Source organism: Heterodontus francisci, chromosome 3 (genome assembly GCF_036365525.1).
Source record: "Heterodontus francisci isolate sHetFra1 chromosome 3, sHetFra1.hap1, whole genome shotgun sequence".
NCBI classification, from domain to species: domain Eukaryota; kingdom Metazoa; phylum Chordata; class Chondrichthyes; order Heterodontiformes; family Heterodontidae; genus Heterodontus; species Heterodontus francisci.
The window spans coordinates 133,396,428-133,418,727 of NC_090373.1; the positions used below are offsets into that span (position 1 = coordinate 133,396,428).

Here is a 22,300-nt window from a genome sequence, read left to right on the forward strand (position 1 = left end):
GAGGAAGTCGTTGAAGAAAATGAAGGGAATTAAATAGATTTTTTAAGAAAGGTGTGATAACATTTATTTTGTGAAACAGAGGCCAAGCCAGAGATTAGGGTTAGGTTGACGATGTCAGCAATTATGGAACTGATGGGAGATTGCACGGTCAGAAGCTGGGATGTAAAGGTGACAAGAAAGCATAATTGAGTTGACTGATGGCAAGGGGAGGAGTGAAGTTACAGCAGAGACAATGGAAAAAGACAAGATGGGAGTCTGATAGGTGAACGAGCACGAGAGTTGAGAGGCAGAGACAGCAGGGCAGATATCTTTGACATTACTCGAGGAAAGGAAAATCATGACTTCCTTGCATTTGGTGTCTGAGATCAGAATGGAAGGAGGAGACAAGTTGCTGTAAAGAAGGATTATGTTTGTATAATGAATTAAAACCCTGTTCTGAACTGATGGAAAGCAAAGATCGAGGAAGGAGAGCTCACACGTCCACTTCCCGAGAGTAGAGTGCTATAGAAGTGAAACATATCAATACCATTGGGGCAACTTACTTCTGATCTGTAAGGCCATCGAGTTTGGATAACTGATCAGGAACTATATGTCAACATTTTAAAATTTTGATTCCAAATGGAACTTGTAGTAAATGAAGAATAAAAACAGAACAAATGTAGTTTTTCAAGACCAGAGATATAATTATGTCTAAAACGCCAACATCTACACTTTCACTGCGAGCTGGAAAGAAGTTCCTCAATATACAATGACTTTTCTGTGTCTATATTTTCAAGCACATGCCAGTATCCAAGAACAAGTGTGTCATTGATAAACTATCCATTTTTCACCTTCAGCCTTCAACTTCTCCCATAATTTATTTTATCAATATTACTACAATTGCTCTCTGAACCTCCTTCTCATTCTTCAGTTCCTTTATCCTGTTAAAAATCTAATTTCCTACACTAACCCATTCTTTTCCAGTACCTCAAATTGTGGAACTCCTTACCTTCTTCAGTATTGGACCTCCGCCAAGCCTCAAGCTTTTAAAACCAAGCTATGGTGTCACCTAACCACTTCTTGATTTACTTCATCTTCTCTCTATTCGACTTTCATGATGTCCTTCACTATTGTGCCTTCACCAAGGCATCTGTCTTAAAAGGACAAACCTGTGACCTAAATCACCCAAAGTATTTCTGCTCCCGAAATGCAAACACAAGCTAAAACATTGCACAATTGCTTGTTTAAGCAAAAAATATACCACGCCTTTTTTTTTGCCTGTGACTTGCCCTTAGGTACAAAATGATATTTTAGTCAATAATCTATTATACATTAAGTAGGGGTTCCTTTGGGAGCAGGCTGCAGCAGAGTTGGCCCTCTATTCTTATGGAAATACTTCATTAATCAGTGGCCACTTCCATGATACATGGATTACCAGCTTTCAAAAAGCTGAATCACTTGGTACACCCGAGCTTTCCTACCCCCCAAATCTTTTAGTTCAAAACATGTAATGACGTTACATGAGGGGCGGCACAGTGGCGCAGTGGTTAGCACCGCAGCCTCACAGCTCCAGCGACCCGGGTTCAAATCTGGGTACTGCCTATGTGGAGTTTGCAAGTTCTCCCTGTGTCTGCGTGGGTTTCCTCCGGGTGCTCCGGTTTCCTCCCACCGCCAAAAGACTTGCAGGTTGATAGGTGAATTGGCCATTATAAATTGCCACTAGTATAGGTAGGTGGTAGAGGAGTATAGGGACAGGTGAGGATGTGGTAGGAATATGGGATTGGTGCAGGATTAGTATAAATGGGTGGTTAATGGTCGGCGCGGACTTGGTGGGCCGAAGGGCCTGTTTCAGTGCTGTATCTCAAAAAAAAAAACTCCTTGAATATGACAGCATAATTAAACAGGTAATGTGTCAGCGTGGAACACAAGGAACAGGGTCGTGAAACTCCTACTACAGCATTTTCTTTTGAACAGTGAAAACTGGAAAATTCTAAAATCTCAGTCTTTCTTAAACTGCATGACCTCAGTCCTGCTACATCCATGGGAATTTCATCAGTGGATTGTAGCTGGTCAAGGGTGAAGTGTAGAATTGATCTCCTAGTTTCATTCCATTCCCTCTAAGAATTACAGAAGAAATTTTGGAGCTTTGTTTTCTTTTAGTCACTACGCGCTCAGGTGATGCCCATGGGGATGTACAAGATTTTGTTTTTGGAAGTAGATTAAAAAAAAAACACCTGCATTTATATAGCACCTTTCATGACCACCAGACATCTCAAAGTGCTTAATAGCCAATGAAGTACTTTTTTTTGCAGTATAGTCACTGCTGTAATGTAGGAAACATGGCAGCCAATACGCATACAATGAACTCCCACATCTAGCAATGTAACAATGAGCAGATAATCTGTATTTGTGATGTTAATGGTGGGATAAATATTGGCCAGGACACCGGGGATAACTCCCCTTCTCTTCAAAATAGTGCCATAGGATCTTTAACACCCACCCAAGCACGCAGACGGGGCCTCGATTTAACATGCCATCTAAAAGATGGCACCTCTGACAGCGCAGCGCTCCTGCAGTACTGCACTGGTGCATAAGTCTTTATTTTTGTGCTCAAGTCCTGCAGTGGGACTTGAACCTGGAAGCTTGTGACTCAGGTGAGAATGCTACCTGACAAAGGGCTGAATGGTCTTCCATCTTCCCAAACTTTCTTCTGTCGCTTGTCCCCTAATTCTCCAGATTATGAGAAGAGGCAATGTTCAAATCATCAGACTGGAATTTGCCTATGCCAAATGCCTTTCAATCATAAATATTCAAATGCTTTTACTATCATTCAAATCATTTTTTTTAAAATTCTGAAAGCCACACAGTACACAATCTCTAAATACAAGTATAGAAGTTTACAGCATAGAATCAAGCCATTCAGATCATTTTGAGTGCATCAGCTGTTTACTAGAGTAATCCAAAATTAATGTCGCTACCCTTCAGCTTTTTCTGCTTCAACTATTTATCCACTTTTTCCTCAAAAGATGCAGTGCCTTCCTTATTCATTCCCTGTGGCAAACAATTCCATGCTCCAACAACCTCTACGCAAACAAAATTTCTCTGAGCCTCTCTCCTCCCTCTCAGTAACAATTGTGAATTGATAAGCCCCTTGTCAGTTAAAACACTTCCTATTTTTAGAAGTAAAACTGCTCTTTTGACTCCATTGTGGTTGTGGGGAAATCAGCTGAGTTACAAATCTACTGGAAAGAGAGTCAAATTTTACCCAGTTTGAAGACTGAAGTGTGAACTCTACAAGTTAGTCAACATATTAATATATAATCTTCTATTCAGTTATTCTTCCATCTTTGCCAATATCTGAAGTCATTGCATTAATGCTCAGGCTGGAAGGATAATTATCAGCAGGATAAGCCCGATTTCCTTTTTTGGGTTTTTGAATTAAATAACTGCGTAATGTGGACAATGCACATATAAATACAGTCACTGAGCAAACTGGGTTTATATTTATCATGATGCAAAGCAACGATGTGATAATACCCCTTCAATGTCATGGCCATTTTCAAGTGACCTGTTTCATGTAGTGAGCCACAATTGCCTCAATCAGAAAAGACAAATCATAAGGTAAGTATGGATGAGGAAGACCATTCTGCCCATCTTGGCTCACATATTCAGGAAAACCGACTGCCCCATTCCGTAATAATGCAAACAACCACCTCTTAGATGGTCTCATGTTTGTTTCCAATTACCCTAACCAGTCCATGTGTCGATCACTCTTTACATGAAGAATTTCCAGACATTCATCCCATGTTTGCCTTCCATCAGTTTGCACTTGTATCAGCTGGTCAGGTGACGTAACATGAAGCAGTGCTCCAGATTTGCCATTTCTACATCACTTACTATCTTGTACACCTGTTTGATGTCCTCGCATAATCATCCTACTTCCCAACTTAACAGTTCAAGTTTCTGCAATCTTTCCTCATGCCCAATCCTCCTGGTTCTACCTCTGCACTGCTTACAGGCCTTGAATGTCCGAATCACCAAAGTCAATGCAGTGTTTAAGTTATATGACCAGAGTACCATACAGTTTTAGCATCTGCTCCACTAACCATAGCTCAGCATTTTATTCACCTAGTTGAGTGTTACTGTACACATTAAATGCTGAATCTAGATCTTTCACTTCACCATTAGCCAATTCAATTAGATTATATAAAACTAAAAAAAAAAGAGAGCAATCAAGTCAGATAAGGCAGCCAAATACCAGAAAAACTCCAAATACAATGCACTCAGGTTCGTCTGTTACCCACTTTTTTCCTTCTATTGAGCAATACCTTACATTTACAAGCTTCCGAGGGGGGTAAAAAAAAAAACCCATCAGTTTTAGTCCAGTGGAAATTAAACTGAAACACAAATCTACAAAACAGTCACATCTTATCCTGGTTAAGAATAGAAGCATATAGTTATATAACGCCTTCAAACTGATTTTCAGATCTTCCTTCTAAATTTCCTGATGTCTAAACTATCTGCCACTGTTTCACATACAGACAGGTTTTATAGGTCCTTGGCTGCCTCATCAGATTTGCCTGCCCATCTTCCTCAGTTTTATGTCATCTGCTAATTTGACTAATTTGAATTGGTTTCTGAATCCAAATCATCTATGCAAATTAGAAACAGCCAGCACCTCAGCATCAGTGCCCGAACAACAACTTGTATCTGTATAGCACCTTTAACATAATACAACGTTCCAAGGCATTTCACAGGAGCATCACAAAACAAAATATGACACTGGACCACATAATGAGATATTGGGGCAGATGACCAAAAGATTCATCAAACAGATAGGTTTTATGGGATATCTTAAAGGAGGTAAGTGAGGTGGAGAGTTTCAGGAGGGAATCCCAGAGCTTAGGGCTATATGTATGCACCAGAGAATGTTTGACATGAAATGTAAATGTACATTGTAAATATAACGGGTAGTGATGCACCTCGTGTACTGTATTGAAAGAAAATGATCTGTATTGCACTTTATGTAATGTCAAATAGGAACTATGTAATGTACTTTTACAAATTTTATGAATAAAATATATTTTTGGGAAAAAATTCCAGAGCCTAGGGCCTAGGCAACAGAAGGGGTGGCTAGCAATGGTGGGGTGATTAAAATCGGGGATGTTTAAGAGGCCAGAATTAGAGGAGTACAGTTATCAATATATATTAATGATTTAGATGAGGGAACTAAATGTAATATCTCCAGATTTGCAGATGACACAAAACTGGGTGGGAGGGTGAGTCGTGAGGAGGATGCAGAGAGGCTTCAGGGTGATTTGGACAAGTTGAGTGAGTGGGCAAATGCACGGCAGATGCAGTATAATGTGGATAAATGTGAGGTTGGCACAGTGGCGCAGTGGTTAGCACTGCGGCCTCACAGCTCCAGCGAACCAGGTTCGGTTCTGGGTACTGTGTGTGGAGTTTGCAAGTTCTCCCTGTGACCGCGTGAATTTCCTCCAGTTTCCTCCCACATGCCAAAGACTTGCAGGTTGATAGGCAAATCGACCATACTAAAAAAAATTGTCCCTAGTGTAGGCAAGTGGTAGGAGAATTGAGGGAAGGTGGGGATGAGAGAGGGAAAATGGGATTAATGTAGGATTAGTATAAATGGGTGGTTGATGTCGGCATGGACTCGGTGGGCCAAAGGGCCTGTTTCGGAGCTGTATCTCTCTATGAGGTTATCTTGGAGGGTTGTGGGGCTGGAGGAGATCAAGAGATAGGGAGGGGTGAGGTCATGGAGGAATTTGAAAACAAGGATGAGAATTTTCAAATCAAGATGTTACTTTACCAGGAGCCAATGTAGGTCAACGAGCACTGAAGTGATAGGTGAACGGGACTTGATGCGAGATAAGAGATGGGCAGCACAGTTTTGGATGATCTCAAGTTTACTGAGAGTAGAATGTGGGAAACCAGCCAGGAGAGTGTTGAAGTACTGCAGTCAGTAATTCTGTTCACCCTGGCATCACTCTCCTAATGAATATCCATCACTAACTTATCGTCAACCAATTTCATATTCATTTCCTAGTCTTACTATGAATAGTAGGCACTTAAATGTTTATGTAGCAATCTGATTAAGGATGTCATGAAATATTAATATCCTACACTAAATTTATTTAACAAAGCTGTAATTTCCAATCCCATAATAGTTAACATAATTTGTATACAGTAGCACTGCGCAAGAATCAATCGCTCTTCATGTAGTGTCCTCGTTGTCTGAGGGTTGCTAATCATGGCTTATGCCATGATATCTCTATGGGGCAAGGCGGCAAGACCCAAGAACTAGCTCAGCTGGTACATGGATTGAATCTGCGCTGTTGGCATTATTCTGTCCCACACTTTAGCCAGTTAGCTGAGCTAAACGGCCCCTCAAATGAATGCTTCATAGAATTATTTCTACATAAATATTTATACTTTGATACCATTATTGACACCACACAATCCTGGAACTCCCTCCCTAACAGCACTGTGGGTGTACCTACACCACATGAACTGCAGCGGTTCAAGAAGGCAGCTCACCACCACCGTCTCTAGGGCAATTAGGGATGGGCAATAAATGCTGGTCTTGGCAGCGACACTCACATCCCAAGAATAAATAAAAAGAAAAAAAAAGGCTAGAGACAAATCCTATGACATACCAGTGGATGAGTTAGGGAGGAAAAGCTACTTGCAAAATAAAACATTTATTTAAAATTTACATTCAAGTCAAGAATCTGATGACACAAATCATTTATACCTGCACCCACACTGAGCTTTGCTTCAATACCTTAGAAGCGCCCTCTTTTTTTTCTGCTGTTCTCTCCTGAAAGCATTGATTTCATGGACAGTATCTTACTTCGCTAAGTGCCATGATTTGCTTTGACACCAAGTGTTGGCAGGCTACTGAATCACAAAGGACATCACAGCTGAGGCCGATCCTGGCCTCACTCAAAGTCTGTCTGGCTGTACTTCCAGCAGAGGTCACTAGGCAGAGATCAGAACTGGAAACACTGGGCAATTTGCCCTACCCTACATTACCCTAAAGACACTGCAATGAATTGTAATGCCTGACTGCTGTCATGATTGAGATCAGCTAACTGAAAAACTGAGTAGATCAAAACTGGAATCTTCTTGATCTCAGAAATGCTATTTACCTTTGAGTCATGTGGGAAGACAGCATCCTCCCTTTGAAAGGATAAAAGGGCAACAAACTGCTAGGTGATCTAAAAATTGATCCAGTCGAGCGATGAGGTGCATGAGAGTGACCCTCTCAAATAGCGAGAGACTAGGAGCTGTGGTGGAGCAGGGATTTAGTGTCCACATACACAAATCACTAAAAGCTAATGCAATGTTCATCTTTAGCTCAAGGACGATGAATTCAAGTGGGCTTCAGTTGTACAAAACCTTGGTCAGACCCTCATCTGGAGTACTGTGTTCAGTTTTGGGCACCAAGCCTGAAGAAACGCATTGGCTTTGGAAGCGTTAACAGTGAGAATTAACCGGAATGATAACAGGGATTAAAGGGTTAAATTGACAAGGCAGAGACTTGCCTTGTATTCCCTCAATTTGAAGGGTAATTAACTGAGGTCTTAGAAATGATAAAGGGATTCGACAGAAACTATTTCCACTCCTGAGACAATCCAGAACAAGTGGGCACAATCTTACAATTAAGAGCTCAGCCATTTAGGACTGAAATCAGGAAGAACTTTTTCCAAGTCTGGAAATCTGGAACTTTCTACCTCCAAACTATCAAAAATCTACAATATTTAAGGGTATCAAGAGATAGAGAAAAGGTAGGTAAATGGAGTTGATATATAGATTAACCATGATCTAACTGAATGGCAGAAAAGGCTCAAGCGGCTGAATAGCCAACTCCAACTATATTCCTCTGCTCAACACCTCCACCTCCAAGAGCCCAAATAAGATCAGGAACTCATTATGTGGCCAATTACAGGAAAAACCCCATAGCTTAAAAGAGTCAGCTGTGGCCTTGGAGCCAGAAGGTTGTGGTTTGAAGACCCACTGCAGGACTTGAGCACAACAATCAAGGCCGACATTCTAGTGCAGTAACGAGGGAGTGCTGCACTATCAGAGGTGCTGCCTTTTGGATGAGATGTTAAACCAAGGACCAGTCTTCCCGCTCAGATGGACATAAAAGATTCCATAATATTATTCAAAAAAGTGCAGGGGTGTTATCCCGGTGTCCTGGCCAATATTGATCCCTCAATCAACATCACAGATTAGCTGCCACGTTTCCTACATTACAACAGTAACGACACTTCAAAAGTACTTAGCTGACTGTAAAACACTTTGGAATGTCCAGTGGTCATGAAAGGCGCTATATAAATGCAAATCTTTCTTTTTCAGGAAGTGTGTGTGTTACCAACAGAGCCCAGCTGATGCCTGCTGGAGAGACCAAAACCATCATTTTCAGCCCCCATCATATGCGCAATTCCCTTGCCACTAACTCCATTCCCATCCCTGGCCACTCACTGGAAGCAAAACCAGACAGTGACCTTGAAATCCTGCTTGACGCAAAGCCGAGATGCAAACCACAGATTCTATGTATCACCGAGATCACTTACTCTAATCTCTGCAACATCACCAACCTCCACCCCACTGTTGTTGAAACCATTATCCAGGATTTTGTCAGATTGACAATCTTTTTTTTTTCTAATTTCCTGCTTCCTGGCCTCTCCTCCTTTATAAACTCCAAATATATTCAAAATTCAGCTGATCACACCTTGTTATGAACTAATTTCCACTCATCTATTACTTCCATCACTCCAACCTCTTGGACCCCAATACAGTGAACTGAAAATTCTTGCTCTCACTTTCAGTCCCACAATGGCCTTGTCCCACCCTGTCTCTGCAACTTTGTCCAGCATTACAACTTCTCCTACACCCTTCAAATCTTGCGTTTTGCATTTCTCACCCTCTCTTCCCCCTCCTCCCACACCATGGCTGCACAGCTATAATCAAATTGACCAGACTGAAACTGCCTCCCTAAACCCTTGTTATTCAGAATCTTTCAGACCTTACTTTCATAGACTTCTAACTCTCACATCATGACTTGTTCTTCATTTCTTTGACTTCTTTCTTTTCCCTATGTAAAAGGTATTATAGAATTTAAAGATACTGTTGAGAAAGCACACCATTGTCATGTGCCACTAGACTACTTAAACCAATTCAACTTTGATTCCAACATCTGTTTCCAGCTCACATTGAGCTCTCACAAGCTTCCAGCAGTGTATTACTTACACCATAATATACAACAAAAAGTGATACAAGGAATATTGCAGATTCAAAGTCAGACAGGGTTTAAAAGCAACATTCAAAAGTGGAAATCACTTTCTCCTAACTCCCACCGTGAGCAAGTTAATAAAGCTGAGTTAGACTTATTTTCTATTTATCAGAGAAATCTTAAGTTTAGATCAAGTCAGAATTCACTTTCCCGGGAGCTGGAGAAGTAACCCCACTCCTACTTCTCTTTTCCTCATTTACACAGACTGCAATGACTACTTACTTTTCACAGGTTGAGGATTGGACTGTTTCCTTCTAGGCATTTTTCACTTCAGCTTAAATTTGCCCTGAAAAGCGTTGAGCTAAAAAGCAACATCCACACATATTCGATATTTATTAACAAAAAAAAAGTTGAATTTAAATCTTATTTATTTCCTGTTTTAAACTAACAGCCATTAATGAAACACCAGTCCCTAAGAGAGTGAGTCCAGGAAGGAAACCCACCACTTCCTCTCTCTCGCTCTGATGACCTCATCACGCACACACGCTCCCGGTGATGACGTCAGTGCGCTTGGGCGGGTCTCGAGCCACAGGCTAAGACCCGCCCACAAGAGGAGCCTTTTGGGTATTGTGGTCTTCCAGCCCAGGGTGTCGGCCGGAATGGTGGGCCTTGGCCGGAATGGTTGATCACAGCCGGCACCGCCGCTCATACCGCCGGGCCTCGAGGACGAAATGATCCAATCGTTGCTGTGGCACAAAATATAATCCTTTTGCCAACATTTTCGCATCAACGGTAAACTCGAGCTGTCCTCGCCACCCGAATGACTACAATTACCAGAATGCATTGCGGCCAGACGCACCCAATACCGGGAATCTAAATATTATTTTAAGATAACTAATACAATCACATGATTAATAACCAAGCTCCGGGTCCATCAAAGTTGAGATTTTTTACAACCGTCCTTGCGTTCGCAAACACACGGCCGAGCAGGAAAACCTTTAGCGGACGCAATGTTTACACACGGCGTGATGACGCATATGGATGCGCAGGTTTTGATGACGTTTTGTGGGAGGTGGGACTGGATCAGCTGTTGCAGAATCTGAGGTTGCTGGATACTGAAGGAAGACAAGACAAGACAACACAGCTTGGGGTGAGTTCAGAACAGGCCTGCATCGCACTGCGGTTTTACTCTGTACTATTGTAGGCCAGTAATCAACCATTTGTTGGTATTTAAAATGGGTTAGTGTTAAAATCAGTAGGCTTCTCTGCTAAATGGATTTTTACTGGTGTATTCTCCCCCGCCCCGCCGTTCATTTGGGAGAAATGTCTTTCTCTTCTCTGGTTTGTGCTGAAGTGAAGTCCAGTCGAGTGTCATCTACGTGTCTTCGTCAGTTTTGCTGTGGCATTATGGATATAACCTTTGATTTGGTGACCTGACAAGGAGAGGCTCTGGCAAGGATTTTTTTTAAAGCAGTTAGATACTGCATTGGCTTGATCTGGTCTATCCCACTAGTGTCTGTAGTTTGAGGGTTTTTGTAGGTGCGTATAATGCTGCAAAGGAGGCTCCCTTTTCAGCTAAAATACTATTAGGTCTAACTTCTGTTAGCTACTTGGATTGATTTCTGTGATAGAGATTTAGGTTTGGAAAGTAAAGACAGACTTTCAATGTGTTTAGTTTAACTACCTGAATGGATGCTTGTTGGGAAGTTCCTTTTATTGCTGGGTGCTGGAATATATTTTGCCTCAGTAAATATTGGTAATGTTTTACTGTGGATGTAAATCTGATGACACTCTTCAATACTCTTGCTGCATTCCGAATAGATGCTAAAGATCCAAACAGACTTTTGACTTTTTAGTATATCATCTTTCATTTATGCAAAGTAAACTCTTTTTTTCCCCGCCCTAGTTTATTTCAAGTAAGACTTTTTAATAAAGTAACAGTGAAGGACTGATGTAACACGAAGGTTGTGAATTAAAAGTTCATTTTTAGAAAACAGCTGTTAAAATATAACTACATGAATGAATGCTCATGGGCAGCGGCTGCTTTGTATTTTGTAATCTTAATGTGTTTCCAGGTGCTTTATGCAGGCTGATTCCCTTTATTTAAAGTTTTGATCAACAAGGCTGTTGAATACAGAGGGTGAAGAGGAGTTGCAAGGTAACGAATATCTGGGGAAACTGGAAGCTGATAATTAAGTCAGTGAAGACCTCTTTATGCAGATAGTTGGAGGAAGTTCACCGTCTTAACCATTTTGGCCAACATGTGTTGTGTAATATTGTACAGTAAAAATTAGAACAGGGCAAAGTCTTATTAAAGGATTTATTCTTTTTGATAGATGGTTATGTCTAGATCCTCAAAGCCCAATTATTTGGGGCATAGTAGAAACAGAAAATTCTTAGTGAATATAGGATGCACAAACTGATTTGGTGCAAAAAAAGTAATTCTAAATGACTAACTCTCTGGTTTCTTCTAGAATTATATACAAGATGGACAAGTCTATGAACTAAACCCACTTTGGAAAAAATACTTGGGGAAAATCATCTTGTACTCCGTTACTGACTGCCTTTTTCCACTTCTGCAATATTGCCTGTTTCTTCACCATCACCACCTTCTCAGCTACTGGGTTAGGTTTCTCTGAAGCTCTCTAGCCAGTCTCTTTGCCTCAATCTTCCACTGGTTTCCACCCATCCAAAAGACTGCACACTTCCATCACCTCTAACTCCCTGTGCCCCAGCTATTTGACTTCTAGATTTCATCCTTGCTTTGAAATCCTTCCATGGCCTTAGTGCTCCCTTAGCATTCTTGTCCTGCCTTTGCTCCTCAAATACTTTACTCATCACTCATGTTCTAAAGGACTTGACTGAATTTCTGCACCCCACCACCCCCCCTGCCAGTGCATTGAATTTAAAATCCAGATCCTTAAATTCCCTCTCCACTTATTTCTCCATCTCTCAAAACCTTCCTTTTCCTCCTAGTGTTTAGATGTTTTCTTAACGATCCCACAGTGGCTGTCTCTGCCTTTTATACTTTTATGTATTTTTTCCCTCTTCTTTCCCCCTCACCCGACCCCCTGACCCGCAAAAACATTACATTAAGAGCCCTTTAGCAATGTAACTTGTTGAAGGACTGTCTTTTATCTTGAAACACAGTGTTAAATGTTGCTGTAAGCAGTGTATTTTCTTTATAAGATGTGTTTTATATGATCACGTGTAGCAAGTAAAAGAAACTTGCCTGATACTTTGCATTGTGTTATTTTTGAAGTGTGCACGGCAGTATATAATTGATACAAAATACATTTGGATAGTTGACATGATCCTGATGTCAGCAGCCATTTGGTTATTTAATAGATTGTAGTGTTATTGATACAGTTATCCGGTGGAAACAGAGATTTGCAATTAAGCTGATATTTTAATGTGTCATACTTCTAAAGCATTATAATTGCTGCAGCCAGCAGTGACAACAGATCTGTAACTACCAGTACTTCAACGTGATGCTATAGCTCACAGGGTGCTCTTCGAGCACAACCAAGGGTTGAAAGGACAACCTTTTTACTGTATTGCTGCATATTGTTCACAATTCAAGTGGATATGATGCAAAAATGTCACATTCCCACCATTGCGCTTCACTGAATATATATTAACAGCACCAGAATGCAGTGGGATTTTGTTGATTATTAGGAGGCTAACCTTGGGAAGTTTGGTTCAGTGGGTTTTGTGTAAGTTTGTTCTTGAAGACTAAATGACAGTGATAGTAGTGGAGTTGCTAGATGGCACCAACATTTTGATCTTAAACTAGTGACTTGCATGAAAATGGTTTAATACGGTTTCAGTTTCATATCAGCCATATAAATATGATTGCATGCTAATTAGGCTGCCTATTTAATAAAAAGGAAAAAGTCTGCATCCTGATATTTCAATGGAACGGGTGTACTGTGCATTTTGTTGTATTTATTGCATTTCAAAACAAGTGACTGCAAACGAAGAGGACCTGCTCTATTCAGAGGCTAAATGAAAACTTATAAAATAAAATGCTATCTACTCTGGGGTCCTATTTTTATATCTTTATCATAAGGAAGGATAACAGCTTAAAAATGCAAACCTGCCAGCAGCAGGGCTCCAAGATTGGCACGCTGAACAATTTGGCAGGACCCTTACTTTTCCAGTCTAGCTGGACTCCAAATCAAACTCAAATTGCTTCAACTCTTAGCTACACATTGTTCCCAATGCAATAACAACCATGCACAAGCTTAACGTATCAATGTACCCTGTCATAAGCATGATGCAATCAAAATGTACGATAGCACCACAAAATTGTATCAAAATCTTGAAATTTTCTTTCCCAATTGAAGAGCATTATGGTGTGTTGATGGAGAAATTTGCAGTACCATGGCTTCCTGTTGCAAACTAAGGGACAACACTGCAGGTTCCCCAAGTATAGCAAAGAGTTATATGAGAATTCTTATGGGCGGCGCAGTGGTTAGCACCGCAGCCTCACAGCTCCAGGGACCCGGGTTCAATTCTCGGTACTGTCTGTGCGGAGTTTGCAAGTTCTCCCTGTGTCTGCGTGGGTTTCCTCCGGGTGCTCCGGTTTCCTCCCACCGCCAAAGACTTGCAGGTGATAGGTAAATTGGCTGTTATAAATTGCCCCTAGTGTAGGTGGGTGGTAGGGCATATGGGATTACTGTAGGGTTAGTATAAATGGGTGGTTGTTGGTCGGCACAGACTCGGTGGGCCGAAGGGCCTGTTTCAGTGCTGTATCTCTAAATAAAAAAGTTCTTGGCCTATGAGGAAGCGATGGCAAGTGAAACCCATGTACCTCCTGGCAGAAAGGGATGGAGAACTGGACGGCAACCTGCACCATTGTCTTTTTGATAAGTGGTTAAATTAGCAACAGGCCTAGGACAGTTAGTTTGCTGATCTTTTCAACCAAGAAATTATATGGTAACGAAAAGGAGAGAAATACAGGGATTTCAATTTTTGTTTTTAAAGTTGTTTTGAATGCGTGAATTTTTAAATTGGTCCTTTGCAAAGTAAAATGGCATTTGTGCCCCACTTTTATTTTGAAGTGGCATTGAGTTCCTGGAGCACTGCAAAAATTGGGAGTGGATCAGCACTGCTGTTTGTTGTGCAACATTTCCCGATAATAAGGGTGCAGTCCTAGCCTGCACACAGGCCTGTACTGAAATTAATGATGATCAGGTGTTGGTAGATTTTGTTGTTTATAGATACCACATAATTTTCATTTCCATTGAAATCAGATGGCTGGTCACAGTGCCAGTCTTATGAGTGAGCGGCAAATATTTCAGAGCTGTCTAGTGACCTGACTGTTAACCTTGTCACTGTACAGGAGAGGCTAGCCTCTATAATAGCGGAAGGCAGATTGCCTATTGGATTTAGAATATTGACCCATATGGTTTTGTGATGTTTCAAATCTAATTTTTAACATTTTTCTTAACAGTGTCTTCTTAAAATACTGTTTGTGATATTGTGCCACATCATTGTTGAAAATTACAAATGAAAAACACATCATTATGGAACAATGATGTGCTTCACCTTTTTTTGAAAAGTGAAACTCTCTTCAAATTCCGAGTGCAGTTGAATGAAGGATGTATCCAAAGTTGTGGAAAGAAAATTTGAGCTCTTCAGCAGCCTGCAATGATGGACCTACATGCCATTATGTACCCTGTTCCAGTTCTGGCCTCCTTTGCATCTCGACCCAACGCAGTATCCATGATATCATTGCCTCTATATTTGACTAATCCCATGCTCTCCTGGCTGGCCTCCTACTTTCCACCTTCCATAAACTTGAACTCATCCAAAACTCTGCTACCTGTGTCCTAACTGGCACAAAGTTCCACTCACCTATCAATCCTGTACTCACTGACCTACATTGGCTCCCATTGCAGTAATACATCATGTTATTTTTCTCATCCTTGTCTTCAATTCACTCTGGCCTCATCCATTCCTACTTCTGTAACCTCCTCCACGCCTACAACCCTCAGATCGCTACGCTGCTCCAATTCAGGCCTCTTGTGTGTCCTCTATTTTCTTTGCTCCACCAGTAGTCGCCATGCCTTCAGCTGTCTAGGCCCTAAGCTTTGGAATTCCCTCCCTAACCTCTTTGCCTATCTAGCTCTCTCTCCACCTTAAAAACTACCTCACTGACCAAGCTTTTGGCCAGCTGTCATAATACCTTTTTTTTATTCATTCTTGGATGTAGGTTGTTTGAGATAGAAATGCAATACTGTGCGAATATTCCTCCTGGCTTGCCATAGTGATGTGACCTCTCCCATGAGGCACTCGCTGCAGGCAGTCATCACAGGTTCAGTGCCATAAAGACAGTACAAGCAAGACTGTTGCCCTGTGAGCTCATAACATTGTGTCAGAGTGGAGCTGAGATTGAGTATTGAAGAGCTGTATAGAAGCACAGCTTCTGAAAGTGAAACCCAGGAATGTTCAGAGCTGCTAAAAGCCACAGAAAAGCAACAAAGAAACTGGCTACAGCTGCATGCACTGGGTAAGACACAATGGCTGCAAATTTTCCTCTTCCTGTGCCAGTCGAAATGAAAGGTGATATAAAGCCGAACTGGCAGTTTTTCCCTCGCAATGGCAAAATTCCGAAATTGTGACAGATTTAATTAACAAACCAGAGCCGCTATGAGTAGCCACACTGTTATCCCTGTTGGGGAGAGACTATTACTAAATGCATAACACTCTAAATCTCCAAAGAACAAATGAATACAGACAGCAGAAATTCTGAAAGCCTTGAAGGCCGCTGTGAACCCCAAGTGAACGTGACTTATGAATGGTATGTGTTCAACATTAGGGTCCAAGGTGAAAAAGAGTCAATTGATCAATATGTGACTACATTAACACAGCTTGCAGTATCCTTGTGAATTTTCACAGCTAAAAGATGATCTAATTCAAAACAGGATTGTTTTAGGCATAAGAGATCCCGCAGTAAGAGTATGTCTACTGAGAGAGGAGAAACTTACTCTTAGGAAAGCGATCGACATGCGCAGAAGCGCGGAGGTTGTTAATCAGCAGCTGGAGCAGATTCATGGCAGAACAGACCAAACCAGACCTTGCATTATGCTGATTGATATTCCCAGCTGAAAGGGCAGAAAGATCACGGACAAAGGGCAGGATGCAAATACTGTGGAGGGCATCACACAAAGGAAAAGAAGGCACGTCCAGCGTGGGGAAAGCAGTGTTCTCACTGAAAGAAGCCGAATCATTCTGCAGGCAAGTGTTTGGCTGGAAGGAAGCACAACAAGCAGGTACAAATGGTCACTGGAGAGATATCAGCCAAAGATTCTGACTAATCACTATACACCACACAACATGTTGGTTCAGTCAGGTCGATAGGTGATAAATGGTTTGTGACTGTTGGAATGATGACTGCAGAAGGAGAATATCAAGTCAACATAAAGTGTCAGATAGACACTGGTGCATCATGCAACATCATGATCTTCACAGACCTGTGCAAAGTTGCTCAATATGGCGATCCAAAAATGAAGCCCTCTAAAGTTGAGGCTATATGATGGCACCATACTAGTGCCGAGAGAACAAATTACTCTGAGATAAAGGTGTGCAAAGAAAACCCGACCCCAGTCCGAATGCCTGAGCGGAAGCCCGACATGACCCAGCCCGAACCCGACTTGTCGTCTGATCCCGGCAGGTAGCAGGCCTTTACATCAGTGCATGGGTAAAGGCCTGCTACCCGCCCGACCCCGACGGGTCCTGACGACATGTGTCGGATTCTGGCCGGGTCATATCGAATTTCCGGGTCCAGCATTCGGGCTTGGTCTGGTTTCCTTTGCATTAGGTTCTCAGAGTAAAGGTGTGCAATGACAAGAGTGAGGATCTGGAATTCTGCAAGCCACTCATCTCAGCCGGGGTAAGTCTAAAGCTTGGAAGTAATCCTCCATTGCAAAAAGTGATTTGCAACTTGTCACAGCACACTAAACCATTGACCACGGAACAGATCCTAGAGGAGTGCAACAATGTGTTTACAGGTTTAGGATGTCTTCCTGGAGAATATCATTTCGAAGTAGATGAGGGCAAGACCAATTCAGCATCTGCCAAGGGAATTTCCAGTTGCCCTCAAGGCCAGCCTGAAAGACCAGATGGAAGAGCTGGAAAAGAAGGGAGTAATCAAGAAAATGATAACTCCTACAGAATGGATTAGCAGCATGGTAGCAGTGAAACAACCCGGAAAGCTGAGAGTATGCATCGACCCAAAGGATCTAAATAAAGCTTTGACGCGATCTCACTACCCCATGCCTACCATCAAAGGAGTTTTGCCACAACTTGCAACGGTAAATATCTTCTCTACCCTAGATGCGGCGGATGGCTACTGGCAAGTGAAGCTGGATGAAGACAGCAGCTTTCTAACTACATTCTGGATGCCGTTTGGGAGAGACATATGGTTGCACATGCCATTTGGCATTTCTCTGGCTCCAGAGGAGAATCAACGCAGACAGCATGAGATAGTAAGTGATCTTCCCGGAGTGGACGTTATAGTGGATGATCTGTTAGTTGATGGATGCGGAGACAATGGAAGAAGCTATTGCTGACCATGATCAAAATCTAGTGCGGCTGCTGGACAGAGCTCGCCAGATGAATCTGAAGCTGAACAAAAAAAAATTACTATTAAAGATGGCCGAAGTTAAGTACATGGGCCGTGTACTGACAGCAAAAGGCCTTGGCCCGGATCTCGAAAAGATGAGAGCGGGAGCAGCAATTCGGCAACCAACAGATGTAAAAGCAGTGTAACGATTCGTTGGATTTGTCAACTACTTGGCAAAATTCTTGCCCAATTTGTTGCTGGAGTTTGAACCATTACGCCAATTCACTGCCAAGGACGTGCAGTGGTATTGGGGCACAGAACAAGAAGCAATGTTCACTAAAATCAAGCAACTATGATGGCAACGCCAGTGCTGAAATACTATGACATAAATGATGAAGTCACCCTGCAGTGGACACCAGCGAGACAGGACTTGGAGCAATCCTAATGCAGCAAGAACAATTAGTTGCAGTTGCATCCAGGGCATTACCGCCAATGGAACAATGCTACACTCAGATTGAGAAAGAGTGCCTGGCCATTGTCTTTGCTTGTGAACATTTTCATCAATACCTACTTGGAAGAGACAGTGACAGTCGAATCCAACCACAAGCCACTTCAAAGCATTTTCCTCAAGCCGCGACTATCTGCTCCAAAGTGTCTGCAAAGGATGTTACTCCGGTTACAGAGATATAATCTGGATGTGACATTCGAGCAAAGGAAACAGATGTACATCGCTGACATGCTGTCGAGAGCAGCACTCCCTGTGAAGAAAATAGACAGAATGTGAAATCTTCCAGACTCAACGTGAAGCTGCAGCTCAACATGCTCTGGAAGTCATCAATCCAGCAGAGACGTTGAATCTGACAGACAAGCGCCTTGCTCAAATCAAACGAACTACCCAATAAGATGCTGCTACTCCAAGTGTTGCAAGAAGTAGTGATGAAAGGATGGCCTGACAGCATCAAGGACACTCCTGTATTGGGCTTACAGAGATGAATTGATAGTCCAAGAGGGCATCTTGTACAAAGGAAAGAGTCATTATCCCTGAGGAGTTGAGAGGAGAGATACTAAAGTGCATCCATGCAAGTCACGAGGAATTGAGTTGAGTCTGAGGAAGGCAAGAGAAGTGCTCTACTGGCCAAAAATAAGCAATGAAATCAATGACAACATCAGCCAGTGCAGTGCGTGTAATGAGTACCAAACTAAGCAAACTGAAGAGCTGCTGATGACACGTGCTATCCCAGACCGACCATGAATGAAGCTGAAAGTAGACCTCTTCACTGTCACAGGAACTGATTATCTTGTCACTGTAGACTACTATTCTGACTACTGGGAAGTAGACCAGGTGATCTCAACTACTGGTGAGATTGTAGAATGTCTGAAAGCACACTTCAGTCATTTGGACATTCCAGACATAGTGATGACCGACAATGGCCCTCAGTTCATGAGTGAAGAATTCAGCTGCTTCATAAAGGATTGGGAAATTCAACACCATACTTAATTTCCGCACTATTCCCAATCAAATGGAAAGGCTGAGGTGGAAGTGAAAATCGCCGAAGGAATCATAAAGAAAGCGAGCAAATTCAGCACAGATATATACAACGCAATTCTCGAGTGGAGAAACACACTAGCAAAAAGCTACTGAAGCCAGAAGTAGTAACAGGCATGAGTGACAAAATCAAGGTGAAACAGCAGAAAGCCAAATTTCATTTTGACAAAACTGCCAAACCATTGCCAGAATCGAACATTGGAGAGTCAGTCAGGCTAAAAACCTTCAACACTCACAACAAGAGTCAGCCCAAATGGCAACTTAGGACCTGTGTAGAGCAGTCGTCACCTCAATCGTATGTTGTGAAAGTGAACGACCAGATATACCGTCGCAATCGTAGGCACATAACCACAACTGCAGGCGACTATCACAGATTCAGTGCAATAAAGACGCCGTACAAGCAAGACTGTTGTCCTGTGAGCTTGTAACATGGGTGTTGCAAGGCCAGCATTTATTGCCCATTCTTAATTGCCTTTGAGAAGGGGGCTCAATGTAAAATTTGTCTCAATGCTCCTGTCAAGTTCCTTGGGACGTTTCTACTACTTGAAATGTGCTATAGAAATGCAAGTTGTTTTTGTTGATTCTTAGAGCCTTCATTTTTTTTCTCACTTTGGAATACTCTCCCTAAGTCCCTCCACTTTATTACTCCTCTCCTTCAATCATCATCTCAAAATTTTCCTTTGATCATTCCCCTTAACAATTCCCCTTAACAACCTTGCTTAATAATTTTCCCTCCCTACATATTATCCAGCTTCACCTCTTGGAACAAAACCTGTTTTATTCCATTAAACCTGTGACGTAAAGACAAATTGTTTGAGAATGTTTCATGCTATGCAAATTACTGAGGGTGTGACTTGTGTAGTTGACTTGTTCGTAGTACCTGTTTCTGTCATCTAAGGTCCTGGTTGCACAGTAATGGGAATACACAATAGCACAGGCTTAACAGCAGAAAATGTACCCTATTGGTCATGTTATTTAGAGGAACAGGAGAAGGATGATGGCTGTAAGTTAAAGATGGGCTATGACAAAATCTGAAAGGAAGGAAAAAACGTTGGGAGCAACAACTGTGCAAGAGCAAACTTGGATATTTTTATTTGTGGTAGTTTCTGTAAAAGTACTAAATGTTTCAGGTTCAAACTTCAAAATGTGATTTGCTTTGACAAAAACCTCAACCCCCTTCTGGCCCCCATATCCTAGTGCTTAATTAATTAAGGAAAGTTAATATTTAAATACTGATTTTTTTAAAAACTCTGATTGCAGTAAACCTGCAAGCTTCCATGTGGGTAATGGGGGCATAAACATCTGTAATGGTGTCTTCTATCGGATCAATGTTGAAAATAAAAGGTTTCAACATCCTGTAGATCTTTATCAGAATAGTACAAAATGGTAACTAGGATTGCATCAACACGTTATCCTGAAAGCTTCAGTATTCCAAGTGTCATTGCTTCCATGAAATGGTTTCTCCCTATAGAGAGGAAGATAGGATCAGACTGAAGAATAATGTTCGATAAAGTTACGGGCCCTCTCTCTGAATTCACACAGCATTCACAACAGGGTAGATGACTTGAAGGCACAAATAGAGGTAAATGAGTATGATTTAATTACCATTACGGAGACATTACAGGGTGACCAGGACTGGGAATCGAATATTCAGGGATATTTGTCATTTAGGAGGGATAGGAGGTGGGGTAGTGCTGTTAATAAGGGACGAGGATCAGTACATTAGTGAGAGAGGATCTTAGTACGAAGGAGCAAAATGTAAAATCATTTTAGATAGAGCTAAGAAACTGAAAGGGGCAGCAACATTGGTGGGAGTTGTTTATAGGCCACCAAACTGTAGTGGTAATGTCAGGCATGGTATAAATCAGGCAATTAGAGCTGCATGTAGCATGGGCAATACAGTAATAATGGGCGACCTCAATTTACATATAGATTGGGTAAACCTAATTAACACTAATGCTGCAGAGGATGAATTCCTAGAGTGTGTACGAGATGGGTTTCTGGAGCAGTATGTTGAAGAACCAACTAGGGATCGGGCTATTTTAGATTTAGTGATGAGAAAGGGCTGATTAATAACCTTGCTGTAAAGGAGCCATTAGGAAACAGTGACTACATATGATAACATTTTAAATTTTCTTTGAAAGAGAGAAAGTTCATTCTGCAACTAGGGTCTTAAATCTAAACAAAGGAAACTATGAAAGTAATGAAGGGCAAGTTGGCTATGGTGGATTGGGAAAATACATTAAAAGATTTGACGGTACACAGGCAATGGCTAGTATTTAAAGAAGTATTACATGGTTTACAATAAATGTACATCCTCTAAGATACAAAAACCCAACAGGAAAGGTGACTCAACTGTGGCTAATGAAAGAAGTTAAGGATTGCATTAGGTCAAAAGAAGTGGCTATAAGGTCACCAGAAAAAGTGTTAAGCCTGAGGTTTGGGAGCAATTTAGAGTCCAACAAAGGAGGACCAAGAAATTGATAAAGAAAGGGAACAGAGATTATGAATGCAAACTAGGTAGCAACATAAAAGTGGACTGTAAAAGCTTCTTTAGGTATGTGAAAAGAAAAAGATTAGCAAGGACGAATGTGGGTCCATTGCAAGCGAATACAGGAGAGTTTGTGGTGAAGAATGAGGAAATGGCGGAAAGACTGAACAATCACTTTGTGTCTGTCTTCATTGAGGAAGACACAAATCTCTCCGAAATACTGGGAAACCAAGGGACTTGTAAAAATGAGGAACGGAGAGTAATTAGTATCAATAAAGAGGTAGTAGTCGAAAAATTAATTGGATTGAAAGTTGATAAATCTCCTGGACCCAGATGAGCTACGTCCCAGAGTATTGAAGGAGGTGGCTATAGAGATAGTGGATGTATTGGTGGTCGTCTTCCAAAATTCTATAGATTCTGGAAGGGTTCCTGCAGACTGGAAAGTATCAA

The 22,300-nt window shown here is 41.6% G+C and overlaps 2 protein-coding genes across 6 annotated transcripts in view; one reads left to right on the top strand and one right to left on the bottom strand.

Annotated features, from left to right (window-relative positions):
- The window catches only part of LOC137360866 (zinc finger protein 107-like), a 68,555-nt gene extending 58,313 nt beyond the window's left edge, over positions 1–10,242 (bottom strand). The window contains exon 1 of the mRNA XM_068026025.1: positions 9,524–10,242. Coding sequence (XP_067882126.1) covers positions 9,524–9,563 — 40 coding nt within the window. The 5' untranslated portion in view covers positions 9,564–10,242. The remainder of the gene's footprint in view (positions 1–9,523) is intronic.
- Positions 9,888–22,300, top strand: part of si:ch211-278j3.3 (E3 ubiquitin-protein ligase RNF19A) — a 91,261-nt gene continuing 78,848 nt past the window's right edge. For 4 of the 5 annotated variants that reach the window (XM_068026033.1, XM_068026041.1, XM_068026039.1 and 1 more), the window contains exon 1: positions 9,890–10,391. The gene's annotated coding sequence lies outside the window, so the exon portion shown is untranslated. Of the gene's footprint in view, positions 10,392–22,300 lie in introns of all 5 variants that reach the window. The other variant, XM_068026043.1, reaches the window with a different exon arrangement.